Genomic DNA, 21,297 nt, shown 5'->3' with positions numbered 1-21,297 from the left:
CATTTTCCATGGCCTTCCTTTCTACAAGTCATTCATGATCCTTCACCCTTCCAACTTGACTATTACTTTTCCTCCAGTTCTGCCTTGCTTCTTTTTGGGCACTGTCACCTCATCTTCAGCTCTCAACTATGGCTTCATTTTAGTTAAGGATTATTTCCATATGCCAGAGAAATAAGAATAGAGATATGTGACTGAAATTTCTATTTTACACTTTTCAAAAAGGTATGTACTCCTCATGTGAAACATCAGCATCAGTATTCTCAGCACTTTGTGAGCTTTTTCCACATGTTTTGCTTACAGTAGGAATAGGGATAATTTCAGAAAATTGAAGCAAATACTAACGTAATCTCTATGTAAGGACTTAATGAAGTGTAGCTTTTTATGTATGCACGTAGATTGAACTCCATGCATGAACAGCATAACAACTGAAGCCAGGTTCAGTCAACACTTGGGGTCAGAAACAAGTATCTAAAATTGCACCGAAAAATAGATCCTACTATGATATTACCTTTAAGAATTAAAGATACAGAATAGACAGGGTCCATTTGGTCACCAGGAAACCATTTCACTTTATTATATTATGAGAAAATGTAGATGTGCAAAGCAATGCAAATGCCAAAGTATGCTTTTAAACTATTTTTGGCTGAGTTTGTCTGAGGTCTTCAGATCCTAACATAAATACATATATGGGAAGGGTTATGGATAAAAATAAATAAAATACATCTTAATCATTAACATGTAGACAAATTGAATAAAAAATAGAAAGAACATTATGAAGCATGAAAATACATATCATGAAATTATTCCTGAATATGAGGGTTGAAAGACTCCTTAGAAAAGGAGAAAAGCACTCCTCTTTTGAGTGGGTAAACTACAGTCTTGATTCTGACATGAGGGGATTGAACTGAATGAAACATTACGTTTCTTCCATGGCCCACTGATTTAGATAATGACAGCAGTACAGAATATATCAGTGCAGATCATTTAATACTGTGAAAGGATAATAAAAACATCTGGGTAGGGATTCAATAATAAATACACATAGATGTTAGTCTGAATTCATTTTTAAAATACAATATTTGTCTACTAAGACAGGACATGAACAGCTCATTTGCTTGATAATCATCTGTTATAAAGGCATTGTTTTATAACTTTAAAATACTCTTAAAAATTATTAGGCTAATGTTTTTATGTACAGCAGATAAAACTTTTATTTGACTGTAGAGTGCCATTTCATGGAAATTAAGATGAATATATGTTTTAAACAAGATATTTCCCATGAAAATACACACAAAATATACAAATATGTCACATGATACAGAGAAACAAGACCCATGATCTTCACATTTACAGGAATTTATAAAATCTTCTCTGAAGGAAATGTGTTACAATTCAGTCAAACTTCTCATCTTGAAAGTAATCCGCCCAATTTAGATATTCTTGAAGTTGACCATATTTCTGTGTATATAATAAAAAAGCTAGTTATTTTACTCAAAGCAAAGAAAATAAGGTAGGCCTTTTCAATCTATAGACACAAACAGGAATACGTTCCCTTCTCATTTCAGGATAATCATGAACAAAAAATCTTATTAACAGGAACACAATTTCAAATAAGCATTTCTAACTCATAAAGTATTAGAAAGAAATAAAGCTGAACATTATTATTAATCTCATAATATTTTTATAAAATATAATTTTTTATTATCATACTTATAGAAGTATAACAACTTCAATAACTTATTCAACAAAAATTTGTTGAACATATAACATATATTGAATACTTTCTGATGACTGTCTAGATACCAAAAAAATTTCTTTCCCTGTCCCTAAGGAGGCCAGAGTTCAGTGGTAATACACCAATAACGAGTGCCTTAAAGAACTATACAGACACTGTATGGAGGTTCAGAAGAATAGCCATGGTTAGTTGAGGTGGTCAGGAAAAAGTAGCACTTAAACTGTCGGAGAAAGGATTTGGTTGGCAAAGATTTGGTGGGAGAAGGGCAACAGTCCATACAACAGTAAAGAAGCAAGAAAGTATGGGGTTTGACTATAATTTGAGGGGTTTTGGGGGGAATGGAGAGAGATGAGACTGAACCAAAGAGGTTGTAGTCACAGAATAAAAAGTATGAAATGCTAGGTGAAGGAGTTTAGCGATAATGTGACAGGCAATGTGAAACTGCTAAAGTGTTAAGGCAGAGATTGACATAATCTGGGGTGTATTTTAAGAAAAATGGTAAAACATCATTCTAGAATAGTTTGGCATTTAGTTATGAATCTATTGTAATAAGTTAGGTAATGAGATTCCAAATTCAAGTGACAACCACTGAAGATGAAGAGTCAAGACCAGGGTAGGACAAGGTAAGAGAAGAGTCAGGATGATTTGGAAATTCCACAGATGATTTGGAAAGTTCAAACTGCAGACTTCAGTTGAGGAGATTAACTGACCTAATGGTTTCTCTACTTGTGAACTCTGGTTCTATTCCCAGTGAAGAAGAGAGATCCTGATGACCCTGACTTTTGTGGTAATAGGAACCTATGGAAAAGTATAGGAGGAGTGTGCTTTCTTTCTAGGCAGGGCCATGAAATTTTTTTCTCCTTGAAGATCTCTGATGGGATCACCTTCTCTGGAAAGAATGCAGAAAAGAACGGGAGGGGAAATAATCCTTGGATTACTTAGGGATTCTTTTGACGAAGAACTTGGGTTCTACTAGTTAAAAGTAAAGTACTCTAGAATTAGAAACCTAGACCTTAAAAGTTTGACTTTTTTTATGCTTTCTTTTTTCTCTTATTAAATTTTTTCTGGTAAATTATAATCTCTCCCAGCTATACTAAGAAAAGGAAGGAAACCTCTCCTCGCTTTTATTACTAATAACAGTTAACATTAACTGATCACTTATTAATCACTAGGTCCAGTATTAAATGCTTAAAATGTGTTGATCACTTAATTTCCCAACCAAAACTCTATTACTGTTTTAATTCCATTTTGCTGAAGAGAAAACTTAGAGAAATAAAGTAACTTGCCTCCAAATTCTACTCTTAGAAAATATTTAAATCCATGCTTTTAACTAATATAGTATGCTATTTCTGAGATTTAAAGGGGGGTGAGGTGGGGTCAGCTTTAGTAAGAAAAAAGAAAGCCCTCCAAAGGAAAAGTGAAACTCAGAAGGCAGTCCATATTTCCTGATCATTCTCTCCACCTAAAGATTCTGGTTCCATCATTCTTTTTTACTGAAAATCTAGAGAGTTTGGATCTTATTCTGTTAACCTCTTCGAATGCCAGGACGGACCTACTGATTAAAACAGTTGGAACTGTGGAAATGAGTGTGAGAAAAGAGGTCAGAACGTAAAAGAAGGAGTTTGGGGTCTTCTGTTCAGAAACAGCAGTTAGACATGAAGAAAGGAATGGGTTTGTCAAGGCAGAGAGCTATATAGAGACTGAGAAGGGAACCTTGAGTGACAATGTACCTTTAAGCAGTAGCCCTCAATCTTCAATTTGTTTAAGAATCACCTAATTTGTAAAATATTGGGTGTTTAACCCAAGGATTCTCATTCAATAGGACTGCCATGAGGCTAGGAACTACACAATTTCCGCAAACTTCTAGGTGATTATGACATAGGTAGTTAAAGCCACAATTTGAGAAACATCAGTTTAAGAAGCGAAAGAAAAAGAAAAGGAAAGAAGTTTTAAAGGGGGAAAGAAGAATAGCCTGCATAAGGAGTTTCAGGAAGGGATGGGATATCAAATTATTATTTAAAATTCTTTCTTATGTAACAATCTTTATGTAATACATTTAAAATTTACATATAATTGTAAAACTGAGACTTGATACTTTTATTGACCTACTTTCTCCACTTCCTGATGTTCACGAATTCACCACCCCGTCCCAATAACCCTATCTTCAACTTTTCTGGAAATCCCATCATCACATTCACTTTCTTCTTAATAAGAACACCTGTTAGAACTTTGTCAGTGGCATATGATAGCATGTTCTTCCAGTCTAATTTAGAATGAGACAATTATTTTTATTACATTTATTGTAGGTTTTGGTTTTATTTTAATTTTCTTATCACTCTTTCCTTTCTTACACTCAAGTAGCTCCTACCCTTTAACATCATCCTAAGTTAAAAACAGATCATCCTAGCTCAACTGTTAGGAGAAGGAACAGTAAGAATGAAGTCAGTCCAGCTGGCAGGTCTTTGGGAAGAAATGCTGAGATATCCTGAGACAATGGAAGAGAAACACTTGGAGGAGGGAGGAGCAGGTAAGGGAAAAAGCAAGGTGTGTAAAACAAACTAGGAGGAAAGCCAGGACCAGATAGTTTGTATGAGGTAAAAGAATAGGTTGACATAATAATAAGGAAGTAAGAGGGAAAAGGGCCACAGATGGGGCCCCTGGAGCAGCACTGAGCCCTGGCATTCAGAAGGGTTAGGGTAGCTATGACCATGAAGCCTGCAGCCAAAGAAGGTGTGTGTCACAAGCACATGCAATGGTGTCACACAAGGACACTCACACTGAGGGGCAGGCGGAGTGATGCTGCGAAATGTCAGAGCACTTGATAAATTCTGAATTTTAATCACAGCACAGAAAGCTGCATATGGGTTTACAGTGGCTCTAAACTTTGGTCTCTAGGACATCTTTTGAGAAAATCCATAGACAAGTATTTTTAAAGCAGGAAGGATCACAAAAAGAAAATGAAGCTCTTTAATATTACATGTGGGAAAAAATGTGCACATTGTCCTAAACATGCATGAACTTGAAATAACTGCCCAATGCTGTGTGTTGTTCTTGAAGTTTAATAGAACACTTGACTTTTTTCCTCCTAAGAATATTTTTTTCTTATTCCAGGTCCCTTCTGTTAGAAACCCTGTTACTCATTCTTTAAGGTACATGATCTAGTAGTGTTTTTAGTTTTTCTCTGCAAGAAGTTTAATGGTCTTCTTAATATATACTATTATTACATAATATGTACAGTATGTGCACAGTGATTTTTCTATACCTGGTACATAATTCTTTAAAAAATGGTGTCCCAGTAGGACAACCCAGTAGGTTGTCCAACTCCACTAGAGGGTTGGCAACCCTTAAATGCACCAATAAAAGCAGCTAAGAATTTCACATCATCATGGAAAATGAAGATGGGACTTACTGGATAAGTAATGGTTCCCCCCTAAAGCAGATAGAAAAGCACAGAGGAGGACAGGGAGGAAAGCACTGGGAGAGAAGTCGAAGCAAAGTAAAAGATAAAAAGCTGAGGAGAGTAAAATGAGAGAAAGACTACAGAAAGGTCCAGACTGGGTGGGGGAGATGCAGAGAGATCACCAGATGGGGTTTGTGGTGGGAGGATAATTGTCAGAGGGAAACCAGTTCTGATGCACTGTCCAGACTGGGAGACCTCTGCGGAACATGACATGTCCTGACAAGTTCCTGTTGTTTGTTCTCTTTTTCTTTCCCTTTGCTTATAAGTTTATTCACTAAGCTTTCTTCTTTTTTATCTTCCTCTTTTACAAATTCCCTATGATAAAAATAACCCAGGCAACAGATCTTAAGTCACTCTTTTTTTTTTAAGATTAAATATTGTGTTGATCTGAGTTGCCTGCAAATCTACTATATGTTTTCTCTCATACATTCACGTAACTAGACTTGTTTTAGAAGATTGCAATCATATTAGCATTCTTTCCAAGTACCATAAGCAATTCTAAAAGCTCTGTGAGCAGACCAGAGCTTATGAGCTGCCAGCAGATCTTCGGGAATCCAGTGCACTCTTCAAAACCCCCACTTTATCCCTGATATCAAATTTAGTGATCAACAGGATTTGGGGGAATCAAAATCAGTGCCGTGGCCTGAAACCTCTGCATTCCCCTTGATCTTCAGTTACAGTGCTCACTGCTCAGCCCATGTCCTCAAGAAGAGGATGTGGGTGGTATTAGAACTGGCAGCCGAGATCCTTTCCTCAGATTGGCACCAGGTGCTTCTTCACTCTCAGGTCACAAGAACTGTTCTAAAGAATAGGAAGCAGACAAGCAGAGGTGAGTCCTACACTTCGTCAAATAAGGGGACTAAATATATATGTAAGGAATACCATTTATATAAAAGTGAAAGGACAGAGTGGTATTATTGCTGATTTCAATTTATCTGATGAGCTGAAGGAATGCTTAGAACATCAGGGTACCTGTTCAGGGTTGGACAATGATAAGCATGAAAGGAATGGGTGGAAGAAGAGAAAATACAAAGACGGGGGTGGGGGCGGAAGGAGAGATTCTCTTCTAAAATTTAATGTCTTCTAGTCATGTGTATCCTTTCGCTGATCATAATTAGGCTCCAGAATCTATGAATGAGGTGATTCTTTTATATTCACCTTACCTCCTTAATCCAGCCACTATCCTTTGACTGACTGAAAATTCTTTCCACTGTTTCTTTAACCTGCTCATCTTCAACTTCTTCTGTCTTTGCAATGGAGCAACATTCCTGGTACAGCTTGAACTTAAAATGTTTCAGTTTATGATAAATTCTGGTACGCTCAGCACAAATTCTGCCAACAGTAAACACCTAAATCAAAGAATAAACATTATTATCTGACAAATGAAGTAAAAAAAATAGTAATGATTATACAGCCTTTCTTGTTGTATATTAGCAAAATCTAATAATGCATTATTAATTTTTAAAATGTTTATACAATAGTTCTTTTACCTTCTCTCATTATATAACTTAGAGTAAAAAAAAAACTGAGCATCTGTTATGTTTCAAGTATTGGGCTAAGCACTGGAAAGATGTACTACGTGTATTTTGGGAGCTTACAGTGTTGGGAGAAAAACAAATTATTACAGAACAATGTGTCAAATGCTGGGCAAGAGATGCTATCAAGGTAGAGAGGAAGGACAATTAACCCAATTCAGAGATGAGAAGAGTCGTTGAGTAGGTGAGGCTTGAACTGAGTCTTCAGAAGACAGCTACCCAAATTTGAGGAGGAGGAGAAAAATGGCTTTTAACACAGAAGGATGGGGATACCTGAAAGCAAGAAAAGCATTCAAGCAATTTTATGTACATAGTTACTGTTAAAAATGCCTGGATTATGATATTTTTCTAGTTTAGAAGTAACATATAAAATGGAAATAAACTCTTATGGTTATAAGAGTTATAAGTATATGGTTATACTCAATATTGGCAGTTTTTCACTAAATAATTTTTTCCAAAAAATTCTGTCAATGCAGCCATGACAGAACTGCATTTTATCATTTGATTTAAAATACTTTGCTACTTTGAGAGCTATCAGCTGGCATTTTAAGGTAGGTTTTAATTCTATACCTTTAGGTGGAGAATAATAATTTTCTAATACATTTGTTAACTTTGATGTTTTTCCATTGTGTGACGAGTATATTAATGTTCTTTGCTTTTATTTTTTAGATATTTGAATAACTATTTTATACAGAATCTTTACCCTTTCACAGGAATATCAAAACTCCAGAAATGGTTTTCTAACTCACTTTCCTTTCCAGGATTAGCTGTAGACATCAAAGACAGTGAATGTACAACACTATTTTTGGCTTATACAATAGAACATGATCCTTAAAGTACTAAATCACTTTTATTAGGGGTCTATGTGTCTTACCTCATAAAAAATCATAGATCAGTTTTTAAACACAATATTTTTAAACATATTAACTATAATGTATTTTTATAGTAACTTGCCAAATGATGTATTAAAAACTAATTTTGAATTTATTATCCCCATGTTGATTCTTGGTGATTTTCTAAGTGATTCTTGTGATTCTTGCAGATTGTTTAGAGGGATCTGGTCAATTATTATATCAATTATTGCCACTAGTACTAAGGAATCATACTACCCAATGTAGTAGAAGGATTTAGATTAATAATCTATTTCTAGCTTAATAACTAATTGGCAGTATTTAGAGGCAACTCTAAGAGCCACCACCCCCCACCCCACCCCACCCCCCGCCAAACACACATACCCTTCATGGATATACACATTCACCAGAGGAAGTGCTCAATATTAATATTTTTGCATTTATAAATGCAATACTTTTATAAAGATTAAAAAATAAATAGAAGTAGACTACACCTGCACTTCTATCTTCATACTGTACTGCTTTATCAAATACTTTTCTTCAAATTTTCCAATATTTTCTTCAGTTTTGTCTTTTCATTCAAAATTAATAGCACCTTAAGTATTTGTCAATTATCTAGATTTGACACACTTCTGATATATTCTAGGCTAAAACATGGTTTTCTTTCTATTCTCATATTAAGATGACAGGCATCTTCAATAATTTACCTGGCGACTGTCAATTTGGTAGATTATCTGTCATAAAATTTTCCACTTGGGTTAAATTCTCCTTTGGACACAAAGGGGACTTTTGTTTCCCTTGCCCCAGTTATATTTCTTTTCATTCTCACCCTGTACCCTTTCCCCCCTCCCCGCAGGTTAGGTGATGTGTTCTTACACAAAGTTTAGGATCTGAATTAGGAGTTCATTTGCCATAGACATATGCTAGACATGTTTTTCTCATTCAAAAAGTATACCTTCCCTTCTACTCTTTTCACTTCTCTTAGTGCTTTTCTCCATTTGTAAAAATAACAGGGTTATTTGTGCAAGCTAGTTATTGAAAATTTCTAAATACTGAAAACAAAAATGAGAGGGAAAAGTACCTGTTTATCATGTGACATGAAGTCATCTGTTTCCATAGTCCTGGTGTTGTACAACTTTCCTGATAAATGCACCGAGTATTTGCAATGGCGATGCAATCCACAGGCCTGGCAGGAACAGTTTTCAGGATTCTTCAAATGGATACTTACATTAGAATAATTTTCCACCCGCTCCTGGAAAAAATTGAAAAACATAATGAAGCTTTCCACACTTTTCCACTGGAAAAGACCACAACAAAGTAAAACATAAAAAGAACCTAGCCAAATTAAAACCCATATTAGGAATCACAATAATGGGGTAAGACATAAGAGCAAACACACTGTTATGCCTTACTTTAACACAGAGCACACAGTAGATATTTGACAAGATATCTTTAAATAAAAAGATAATTTAGGTTGCTCAATGACAAGAAACCAGACTAGAAAAAAAATTAGTTTCTTACTTTTGAGTTACTATTAAGTAGTGTTCTTCACAGATTTTATTTCTCTTCCCTCTCTCTAATTAGCATAAATGAGATATTATAGTTAAAAACAGAAAAAAAGAGCAGCAAAAATTCAGGATACTGTAATGAAAAGATGGAATTCATTTAGCTTAGTCAAAAACTGAGAAAAACCAGATCACATTCAGTCTCTACGGTGTAAATTATATCCTATTTCCCACAAAATATTTCAGAAATGATTTGATAGTCTTATGGCTACTTACTAAAAGGCCTATGAAAATCAGCAAGTTGGAACTAGGACTGCTAGGTGCCCAGCACTGATATGGATAGTCTAATAGCTGAATTAGCTATGAGTAAGCAAACTGAGAAAATATTTGGCATTCATAAATAAGCTTTATCAAGCTGTGCAATTACTTCTGGTTGTATATTTTTGCTCACACTCTAGGCTTGTGTTAGATACTAATGTCATAATTAGTACTGTAGATTAGGTTTTACTGTAATATTTGAACTGTATACAGTGAGTGTATTAGCAGGGTTACTAATCCACTTTGATATTCTCTATAGGCCTGACAGTAATTAAATATTCAGTATACCAATAGCCTCCTTTTTAACACTGTATGATTCACAACTTAATTGCATTTTGTCTACTTTTACTATTTCTCATATTTCATATTTCATGGCAGTTTGTGACACATGTCACTTGCAGGATGACATTCAGAGTGACTAGGTGACTAAACCACTTTCCCTTCTCGTTTCTGTGGTACGTAAGGAAGCACATCCAAGATGAAAGCTCTATCAGCTTGGCTCTGTGAGTGACTACAATATGCAGAACACTTGTAGATTTACACCGGACATAAAATATAACTGAAAAATAAGTTTTGTTGGGTTAAGCTGTTAAGATTTTCATTGCTGATCTGTCACATAACTTATTTTTTGCAGCATAACTTAGCTACTTCTGACCAAGATCATATTGAATTGCCCATGTCTCTAAATTTTTAAGGTAATATTTTCTTGTATCTTGCAGTTACTTTATCAGCATCAGGTAATCCAAATTCAGCATAATATACCAGGGTAGAGTTAAGCATAATATAGCAGAGTGTCATGGGCCATTGGAGTCATAGAAACACTACGACCTTATGATTTCTAGATTTAAATACTGGCCTAGATAATGACTAACTGTGTAACCTTGTGTTCAGAGTCACAGTTTTCTCATCTCTAAAACAAAGGAAAGATTAGTGCCTTCCTCATGGGGTTACTCTGAAGATCAAATAAGATACTTTGCATTGCATGAAAATTACCTGGAAAAGTTAAGTGATCAATAAATATGTGCTATTTTTCTATTAAAGAAAATACTATGTGGTCTATAAAATACTATATGGCATAACCATGTTCTAAGAACTGTGCTGTGTATTTTATCTTCTAGATAAGTAAATATTCCCCTTTAAAGTAGGCAAATATTTTTTGTATCTGAGGAAGAGACCGGAGTTTAGAAAGGTTAAAAACCCATGCAAAGTCAAAAAGATATATATGGTGACCCTAAACTCAGCCATCCTCCAAACTGAAGTCTTCTATTTCTGTAATCCCATAACTGTCCCTTAAACCTAAACCATCTGTGGCTAATTTATCAGGTAACTCAAGACTGAACAGGCCTTGAATGAGCCAAATCTCCTGACATAAATGAGGTAGATCAGCTAATGATTTAAGTGCTAGAAGGACTTTTAGGAACTTGAACTTCTGTTACCTTGCATTTTTCCCCCCTCTTGTGAATCATTAGAAGATAGAATATTAGAAGTAGGGAGATTAAGAAAAAAATCCTTAAAAATTATATAAGATAGCCTCTACTATTGGAGATCATAAAATAGAAATCTATGAGATAACATGGATTATAATAAATCTTATAAACTAAAAAGATGCTTTCTTGAAATTGGTAAAATTACAAAATCTTAATTACAAATAATTACAAAACCTTAAAGTCAAGAAGGATGTCAAAGACAACCTAGGCCACTGTTTCCCAAATTATATTATGGAAATCCATTATTCTAGGTGATAAAAGGTAGTTCATGAAAAGCAGCCTCAAAGGAAAACACAAATTTGGCAACTATTGTATTCTACATCACCCTCTTGAAGATTTAGAGTATAATTCACACATTAATGTTCCTTGAAAATGCTTCAGTTAAGCTTAAGTTAAACCCACTGTTTCTCAAACTTCTTTAGCAGTGGAACTCTTTTCTGAAACAATAATTAATATTCTGTGAGGAAAAACTTCACTTTAATAGATGGGCTAAGCTCTGGAGATGTTCTAAAGTTATTCATCATTTAGAACTACCTAACTACCAGATACATATAATAAGTACTATAATAATTAAAACAATAGCAGCCTTTAGAAAAGGTGAGAAACAAGCTGATTATTTAACAAAGAAAAATGCCAATAGTTTAGAAAATTATTCAATTAGTATTCAGTCAATATTCAGTTTAATAACTGGATATTTAAATCCTGATATGTCTGCCACTCCCAACCCCACTAGCCAGAAATTTAAAACCAATTTAAACCACATACCTTATATTGCTCTTTCCAACGACTTCTAGAAGCTAAACTCTCTAGACGAGGCTGAATAAAGCGGTTGTCCAAATAATGGAGAGATGTCAACATATCTTGTGCATATGATTTTTGTCTGGTACCATCTGTTCAGGGGAACAATAACAATGACAACAACAAATAATCACTTAGCCCTTTGGAAATATCTATCAATCAATCTATCTATCTATCTAAGCCCTCACACCAATGAATTATCCAGCCTTAAATACCAATAGTGCCAAGGTTGAGAAACATTATTAGGAAATATTTAAGTAATTAAATAAGTAAGGATTTCTTCCCATAGTTTTAGAAAGATACTTGGTTAATTGGTTAGAAGTATTTGAAATTTATGAAGAAGAAAACATTCCATCAGAGCACTAGGGAAAGGAAAAAACCATAGAAGCCTTCTACTTGTTCCTTGAATACATCAAACTTATTTTCTTTTAATTCCAGTAAAATTAACATATAGTGTTATATTAGTTTCAAGTGTACAATATAGTAATTCAACACTTCCACACACTACTCAGTGCACATCACAGTAAGTGTACCTTTTAATTCCCTCCACCTGTTTCACTTATCTACCCACCAACTTCCTCAATGGTAACCACCTGTTTGCTCTCTATAGTTAAGAGTCTGTTTGTTTCTTTTTCCTTTGTTTTGTTTCTTAAATTCCACATGCAAGTAAGATGAGACAGTATGTGTCTTTCTCTGATTTACTTCACTTAGAATTATACCCTGTTGATCCATCCATGTTGTTGCAAATGGCAAGATTTCATTCTTTTTTATGGCTGGGTAATATTCCCTCAGATATATACTCCACTTCTTCTTTAGCATTCATCTATCACACCAAACTTACTTTTACCTAAGTGTCTTTGAAGTTACTGTGTTCTCAGATAAATCTATGCATTACTTTTCCCCTGATTCATTCATTTAAAAGTCACCTCTTGAGAGACCTTCTTTGACCAATCTAACAGATACCTTCCTTATCTTTATAACACTTGGGTCTCCTTAACCTACCATTATGTTTTTGTTTTGTTTTTTTTTCCCCAAGAACTAATCACTAGTTCTTGGAAACTAGTTAAAATTATGTTATATATTTGTTTACTCATTCATGGTCTGTCTCTTCCACTAGACTTTAAGCAACATGAGGGCAGGTATCTTGCATGTCATAGTCATTGCATATCCCCAGTACTCAAATAAATGCCCTTAGGCACTCAATAAATACTTGTTCAATAAAATGTGAACGAAATCTCAGGCAATTAGGTAGATATTCAATACAACATATTTTCAGTCTTTATTAACTTCCAGATTCTGTGCTAGATGCAAGAGATAAGTGTATATCTAAGGTAAGGTTCTTCTTGTTCTCTTAGAGGGAGGAAGGCAAAAATATATTTTCAATGCAGTATGAAAAATGTATATACATCAGTACCACCAGAGCACAAATGAGGGTGTAAAAATATTACTTGAGTGGGTCATGGTAGCTTTCACAGTGAAAACAACTTTACATTCATTTTAAAGAGGGAACAGCATGAGCAAAGGCACAAAAGCATAAAACAGCATATAACTGTTGGTGAAATTCAATGAGCTTAGAGAGTCTGGGATAACATAAGGCAATTGAACTACTCTGCTGTTTTCAGTCTATGTCCTACATCCTCATATTCACTGTATACTCTCTAAAGGCAGGGGAACATGACATATTTCTTTTGTACTTTCCACATATCATAAATAATAAACAGTAAAGTTTTTGATGTGAATGGGCTTCTGGTGTAGCTGATCCTAGAGGGGAAAATTGGAGGGCCTTAAAATGGGTCTCTTGGTTTTGCTTAAGTATATATCTTATCTTATCTTATATTACATTAGTAGGGTGTTAAAAAATTGGAAAAAGAAAAAAAAAACTCTGATTGTTCCATTTGTATTAACTTACCATACAATGTTCCCAGAAAAGATTCATCTAAAGCATTGATCAGAAGAGCCTTCACAACTCTTTCAAAGTGAGTATAGTGGTCACTAAAAGAATCTGAAATTAATTTTAAATACATATTAGAATATAGTAGATAAAACAATTCCCTGAATAAAATGGGCTCCTTTCTCTAAGAAATTAATACTATGAGTAGGAGAATTCACTTCATTATCCTAATTTTATAGCTGCCTTGGTGACTTGTCTTGGTCACTGAGCAAATATCCATTTTCCAGATTTACTTGCTTCTAATCCAAAATTTCAAGTTGTTATTTCAAATAATCTTCAGTTTCCAAACTTATAAAGGGAAAACTATTCAGAAAATATTAAGAGATATGTTGCAAAAAAAAACCCCTCAAATAACCCCTGTAGACTTAAGTTTAATTATCAACTTAACAATTACAGTGAGAGAGCAAGAGAGAACACTTTTATATGAGAATGTTCAATATGTACCTCATACTCCTGTCTTTCCTTCTCTCTGAAACAAGGTACATATGAAATTGCCCAAGAAATTACTACCCTACCCAAAATCCCAATGGCTATAAAAATTCCATTTCCCTTTCTGCTGCTCCAGATTTAGGATTTGACCTATCAGTTTAGAAAAGTTCTATCTTCTCGTTCTCATACCAGATACATCAGACTACCATCTCACTAACTCACTGTAGTCTGTGGAATCATCTGTTGTGATGGGACATGCAATAGTAAGAGAGAAAGTCCCAACTATTTCCCATTGCTCTTGGGTCAATGTTTATTATGGTTGTAGAAATATTCTCTATCAAATACAACCTCTTCCTTGATCCAAATTGTCACCACAGAACATTTGCTCTGATCTGGGCACCTATAAAAATATTAGGGACAACCTGAGCATTTCAGGAAAAATGGATGATGCTTGGTGAGAAATTTAAGCAAAATAAGACCTATTTTAGCATTTATGAGTGAATTTTGATGTTGCTTTCACTGAAATAAAACAAAGATGAATTTTAATATGAAATGTTTTTCCTTATATTTTCTACTAAAAGGGCTGTATAACTCTTTAAGTTTCAGGAAAAATATTTAGTATGCAATCTTTTTTAAAGAAAGCATGTTATTATAGTACTAATGTGGACAAAATAAAGCAGTAATAACATTAAATGACATTAGCCAATAGCAGACAATTTGTACCATGGCCCTTAGACTTTAGAGTGCCTATGGTCAAGAGTAAATTACAAAAGAACTGATCACAGCCAGTTATGAGTATTTTTTTTAAATCAGTAGAATGTAGTTGGAAAATGAAATAATACTTCAATTAGCATTCAATTTAGATTAGATTAGGTTAGATTTTCATCAACCTCTGGATATAATATAGTATTGGTACATGTTTTAATTTGTCAGTGTTAAACTGCATGTAAACTCTCTAGCACTTCCCAAACTATATTAAGGTAAAAATGTTCTGGGAATATTAACAAACATGTTGAGGGGAATAAAGCATGAAATTCATCCCCTGTGCTCCCAAGTGTAACTATCAAATATATTGAAATACAATTTTTTTATCACACTGATTTTATCAGTCTTTGAATGTGCTAAAGTTCAACCTTACTCACCTGTTGTAGAGTTTGGGAACTGTTGTTCTATTTTATTTTATTTTATAAAAAGATTTTATTTATTTGGCAGACAGAGATCACAAGTAGGCAGAGAGGCAGGCAGAGACAGAGAGAGGGGGAAGCAGGTTCCCCGCTGAGCACAGAGCCCGATGCAGGGCTTGATGCAGGGCTCGACCTCAGGACCCTGGGATCATGACCTGAACCAAAGGCAGAGGCTTTAATCCACTGAGCCACCCAGGTGCCCCTGTTTTTCCATTTTAAAGACCTTGATGGTATTTCTTTAGAATTGGGAGTAAAAGGAAAAGGCAGAGAGGATCAGAATCATCTGGAGAATTTTTGCCTATCCACAGAATCTCTTTCCTACCAATGCCTATCAGAATCTCCTTCAAAAGAGTCAGGAAGGCCTCAGATTTGGTGGATCTGGCCTGAGTGGATAGATGGGCTATCTATCCAGATTTGGCCTGAGTGGATAGATGGATGGTGGAGAATTAAGCTCCTGGCATCTCAGCTTGAAAAAATATATTCTATTGAGCATGTATATGCCAGGCATTGTTTCATGTACTTACATGAATTGCTTTCTTTCTCAATATAAGACTATGAAGTACTATCAATACCTTCAGTTTATTATTAGCTAAGAAATAAATACAAAGAGGATGAAATTTTTCCCCAAGTTCACGCAGCTAGTAAGTATTGAAATCAGTGCTGGAACCCAAACAATGTGACCCCAGATTTCATGCTACTATCTCCCAAGTAGATGTTGTTCTGCATGGTAGTTAGGTTTGATAACATAGTTCAGAACATATAATTTAAAAACTTGGATGGGAAAATGGAGAAAATAATTCAAATCTCTCATTTCATTTTTTATTTTTTATTTTATTTTATTTTTCGAGAGGGGTGGTGGGAGGGAGAGAGAGAGAGAGAATCTTAAGCAAGCTCCACGCTCAGCATGGAGCCCGATGTGGGGCGTGATCTCACAACCCTGAGATCATAACCTGAACAGAAATCAAGAGTCAGATACTTAATTGACCAAGCCATTCTGGAACCCCTCAAATATCTCATTTTAGAATTTTCAGAAATGACCCAGTGATGAAAGAACTTACCTAAGAACAACTAGATAGAGGAAGAATCAGGATTAAAGGTTAGACCTCCAGAGCTTTTTTCAGTGTTCAGATCCCTATATTGGATGAGCTTCTGTGAAACATCCTAGGAATATCATTCAAATTTTTCTTCTATGATCATAAAAAAAAAACCGCAAAAGAATACAGGAGAAAATCAATAATATTTGTATTTATGCATAACTTGATTTTTCCAAGGTAGTCAATTTCCTCATACTCAGTCATAGGGTAGTTTAGACATTCTGTTTATTTTCCATGCATCTTTTATCATATATGCTGATTTTGTTTCAGCACCGTGTAACTTTCTTAATGATCTTAATTTGCCTTTCCTAATGATCTTAATGTGTACCTGTCATATTCATGCCAGTACTACACTGCTTTACTTACAGAAATGTTAACTTTTTATATCTGGTGGGGTAAGTCCTTCTGATTTACTGTTTGTTGTCTAGTTTTATTTATTCTCATACATTTTTTCCCAAATGAGCTTTAGCACTGTTTTGCAAAGTTGAATCAAAAAGTTGATTTCAGAGGCTCCGGGATGACTCAGTTGGTTAAGTGTCAGATTCTTGATTTTGGCTCAAGTTGTGATCTCAGGGTTGTGAGACTGAGCCAAGCCATCAGACTGAGCTGGGCATGGAGACTGCTTAAGATTTTCTCTCTCCCTCTCCCTGTGGTCCCCCGCCCCCGAAAAAAAGGACTAATTTCCAAAGAAATAATTTCTTGCACTATTTATCTTTTCAGAAACTTCTGGACATGCAGTGTCTCTTTCATTCATGTTTCCTTTGCTATTTCACAGTAAAGTTCATTGTTGTACCTATAAAGTCATGCTTTTCTTCCCAAGATTAGGCCTAGGAACTTTATTTTGTCTGCTATTATAGATGGACTTGTCCTTCATTTTATCTTCTAAATAATTATTGATAGCATAAAGAAAACTATTTTACATATTCATTATGAATCTGGTCATCTTTCTGAGATCCTTTGCAAATTCCCAATAGATTCTCTTATATATGTGCAGAAAATGAACTTCCTAGCACATCACAGAGCTGGATAGAGGGGGACACTGTTTGAGAATTCCTGGGCAGTGACTGCTTTCTCCCCCAACCCTGAGAAGGATGTGGTCTTGCTAGTGCTAAGTTTATTTCAAGAACCAAGAGAATGTAAATATTTTCTTAGAAACACATAGAGTGTTGGTATACTTTCTTTTGAAATGCAGGTATGAAGGTAGTATATATAAGCAGAGCAAGAGCAAGAAATTGGGTTCTTTCTCTACTCTTAACAGGAAAAAAAAGAACTAAGAAAACTATGGAAATGTATGATGCCTCAACTTCTGTTCTCAATCTATTCATATGCTTTCTCTTAAGTTTGTATCCCTGGTTAAATGAGTCAGAAAGTAATAGGTTGTGTGTGTATATATATATACACACACCCATAAGCTATGTAATATATATAGAGAGAATTGTATTATGTTCAAATAATGCCTTTTCCTTTTCAATAGTTAATAGTTTTTACTTTTTTCATTATATTGTTTGAAACATCTAGAAAAAAGTAGAAAATTTTTGTCTTGTTCTTTTTTTTCTTTTAAGATTTTATTTATTTATTTGACAGAAAGATCACAAGTAGGCAGAGAGGCAGGCAGGGCGGGGGGGGGGGGCTCCCCGCTGAGCAGAGCATCCAATGCAGGGCTCGATCCCAGGACCCTGAGATCATGACCTGAGCAGAAAGCAGAGGCTTAACCCACTGAGCCACCCAAGTGCCCCTGTCTTGTTCTTTTTAAAAATAAATTTATTTTATTTTAGAGAAAGAAAAAAAAGTGAGGGGGAGAGAGTGTGCAGAGGCAAAGCATCTTCAAGCTGACTCCTTGCTCAGTGCAGAGACCAACACAGGCCTTCACATGGGGCTTGATCCCACGACCCCTGAGAACATGACCTGAGTTGAAACCAAGAGTCAGATACTCAACTGGCTGAGCTACCCCAGGCATCCCTGTATCTCTAGTGCTTCATTAGCAGTATATATTGTTTTAAATATTCTTTGTTTTGTAAAGGACAAATACTCATATTACTAATTTTTTAAGACTTATTTTTGCTTTTAAACTAAATATGGGCATTGAATTTTATCAAATGCTTTTTGATAGAAATAGAAATAGATTTAATCAAATCTATTAAAATTATGACATGATTTTTTTATCTTTTGACATACTAATGGAAATAATATATTAAACCATTTTTAAACTTTTTTTTTTTTTTTTTGGTTTCTTAAAACTTTTTTTTTTCCAATTTATTTATTTTCAGAAAAACAGTATTCGTTATTTTTTCACCACACCCAGTGCTCCATGCAAGCTGTGCCCTCTATAATACCCACCACCTGGTACCCCAACCTCCCACCCCCCCACCACTTCAAACCCCTCAGACTGTTTTTCAGAGTCCATAGTCTCTCATGGTTCATCTCCCCTTCCAATTTACCCAAAAGCACATACCCTCCCCAATGTCCATAACCTTCCCCCCTTCTCCCAACCCCCCTCCCCCCAGCAACCCACAGTTTGTTTCGTGAGATTAAGAATCACTTATGGTTTGTCTCCCTCCCTATCCCATCTTGTTTCATGGATTCTTCTCCTACCCACTTAAGCCCCCATGTTGCATCACCACTACAGAGAGAGATCACAAGTAGGCTGAGAGGCAGGCAGAGAGAGAGGAAGGCAGAGAGAGAGGAAGGGAAGCAGACTCCCTGCTGAGCAGAGAGCCTGATGTGGGGCTTGATCCCAGGACCCTGGGATCACGACCTGAGCCGAAGGCAGAGGCTTAACCCACTGAGCCACCCAGGTGCCCCTATTAAACCATTTTTTAAAAAGATTTTTTTTGAGAGAAATAGAATAAGTGTGAATGAGGGGAAGGACAGAGGGAGAGAGAGAGAGAGAATCTCAGGCTGACTCCATGCTGAGTGTGAGGCTGACACAGGGCTTAATCTCAAAACCCTGAGATCATGACCCGAGCCAAAATTAAGAGTTGACCGCCTAATTGACTGAGCCAGCCAGCCAGGCACCCCTGTATTAAACCATTTTTATAATTCTAAAAAAGATGCCTAGATAACTTTTTCTTCATTCTTGTAATTGAAAGCATTTCCTTCATGTCTATTTGCAAATCTATTTTCATTCACTTACTAGGATGTAAGCCTCCTTAACTTGCATAAATACATGTGTCCAGCAACTCAACAATATTTTCTTTTATCACACCTCTGAATTCACATTTTCCCATGTTCCAAAAACATGCTATGTCTCTTAGTGCATTCAAATCTTTTTACATTTCCCACTAAAGCTATAGAATTTTCTTCCTTTAGATTTTCATTTGTTCTGTATTTTCTCCCCTGAAATTTGTGAAATAGGATCATTTCTATTCCTTTATGTATTATTTTCTCCTTTGGAACTGTTTTTATTTTCTCTATGCTAGAAGTACTTCTTGGGTTTAACCTATGTATCACTGATGAGATTTTCTGTACTGTTAATTCTGTTGTTTATATCTTTCAGTATAGATTTCATTTCTGACTTTATACTTTTAATTTTTCTAGCAACTTATCCTTATTTTAGGTAGCTCTATTTCCCCTCAAGTTGTTCTTTCCTTACAACTTCCTATTTCCTTTTCACAGATTGTAAAACAAATGCTTTATACAATTTTCTTCTGTTTCCTTTAATGAAACAGTTTTCACAGGCATTTTCTTCCTAAGTCTTCAGGGCAATGTTACCTTACCTTTCCCTTGTGCTACAATATGATTTCATTGGTACTTTTTATTCATCCTACAAGAAGGGGAAAATTCTAGAATTTAATTATTTAATGTGAATGGTTGCAAGACTGTTAGGCACACTCTGTGTTATGTTGATAGAATTATTCTCTTTAACTGCTAGGTGGAGACTAAGTTCATGTTTCTTTTAGTCTAATTTCCAGCATGCTAGCAAGTATTTATCTAGTAAGGCACTTGTAGACTTAGATGTACTCTTCTGTTTATATTTCCTTCTCTTTCACTTTGAACATATGATAGAGTACTGGAAAAACAATATAATCTTCAGTATCCACAAATCTGGAGGTTATTCCTATCTATCTGTGTATAATATTATTAGCATGTGAACATTATAGGTCTAGAATACAGTGGACCACTGCTAGTCTATCCCTCTACTTTTTATCATCTTTTCAGGGAGCTACAGTCTCAAAATAAATTTAGAGAAATACAGGGATTTATGAGAAAGAAAAAAGACCATGATTGTCTTCAACTTCTTCAAAGGTATAGTGGAAGAGGAAGCTATTCTGAAGTGTTACAGATACATCTCTCAGAGCCAAATGGCAGATGAGTAAGTGATAAAATGTCTTCCTATTAGTAGAACTGTTCTCTTCAAAAAGGTAACATTGAATTGGCCACTCATTGATTCTCACATGAGAAGTGAATCTGGAATTAGAAATGTTTCTCCCAAATTGTGATCATATGTTGTCAGTGTTGTTATAGAGATTGGGAAGAGAATGAATCTGGGAATATTAGCCTAATTATAGCCTAAGCCAGCAATAGTGTAATGTTTACTATTCATCACATAAGTTATTAATTTAATGAGAAAATATATTTTTAAAGTATAATTATTACCTTCAGTGACTTTTAGAACATAATCCCTGATGAACTGGAAACTGCCTATACTTAATTGTATTTATTTGTATTTATTATATTCATAAATGGCATAAATATTGATAAGTATTAAAAACAAGTCGGGCGCCTGGGTGGCTCAGTGGGTTAAGCCGCTGCCTTCGGCTCAGGTCATGATCTCAGGGTCCTGGGATCGAGTCCCGCATCAGGCTCTCTGCTCAGCAGGGAGCCTGCTTCCCTCTCTCTCTCTGCCTGCCTCTCCGTCTACTTGTGATTTCTCTCTGTCAAATAAATAAATAAAATCTTTAAAAAAAAAAAAAAAACAAGTCATACAGTATCACTCTAAAATGTGTGGGG

At 35.2% G+C, this 21,297-nt stretch overlaps 1 protein-coding gene across 4 annotated transcripts in view; it reads right to left on the bottom strand.

Moving 5' to 3' along the window:
* Nucleotides 1–540: 540 nt before the first annotated feature.
* Nucleotides 541–21,297, bottom strand: part of CCDC82 (coiled-coil domain containing 82) — a 31,545-nt gene continuing 10,788 nt past the window's right edge. For 3 of the 4 annotated variants that reach the window (XM_044258261.1, XM_044258262.1, XM_044258260.1), the window contains 5 exons: nt 13,599–13,691; nt 11,657–11,781; nt 8,663–8,833; nt 6,359–6,544; nt 541–1,458 (listed from right to left, as the gene is read on the bottom strand). In XM_044258261.1, the coding sequence (XP_044114196.1) occupies nt 1,393–1,458; nt 6,359–6,544; nt 8,663–8,833; nt 11,657–11,781; nt 13,599–13,691 (641 nt within the window). In that variant the 3' untranslated portion in view covers nt 541–1,392. The other variant, XM_044258263.1, reaches the window with a different exon arrangement.

Source organism: Neovison vison, chromosome 7 (genome assembly GCF_020171115.1).
Source record: "Neovison vison isolate M4711 chromosome 7, ASM_NN_V1, whole genome shotgun sequence".
Taxonomy (NCBI): Eukaryota; Metazoa; Chordata; class Mammalia; order Carnivora; family Mustelidae; genus Neogale; species Neogale vison.
This window is presented reverse-complemented; position numbering and strand designations above follow the sequence as displayed.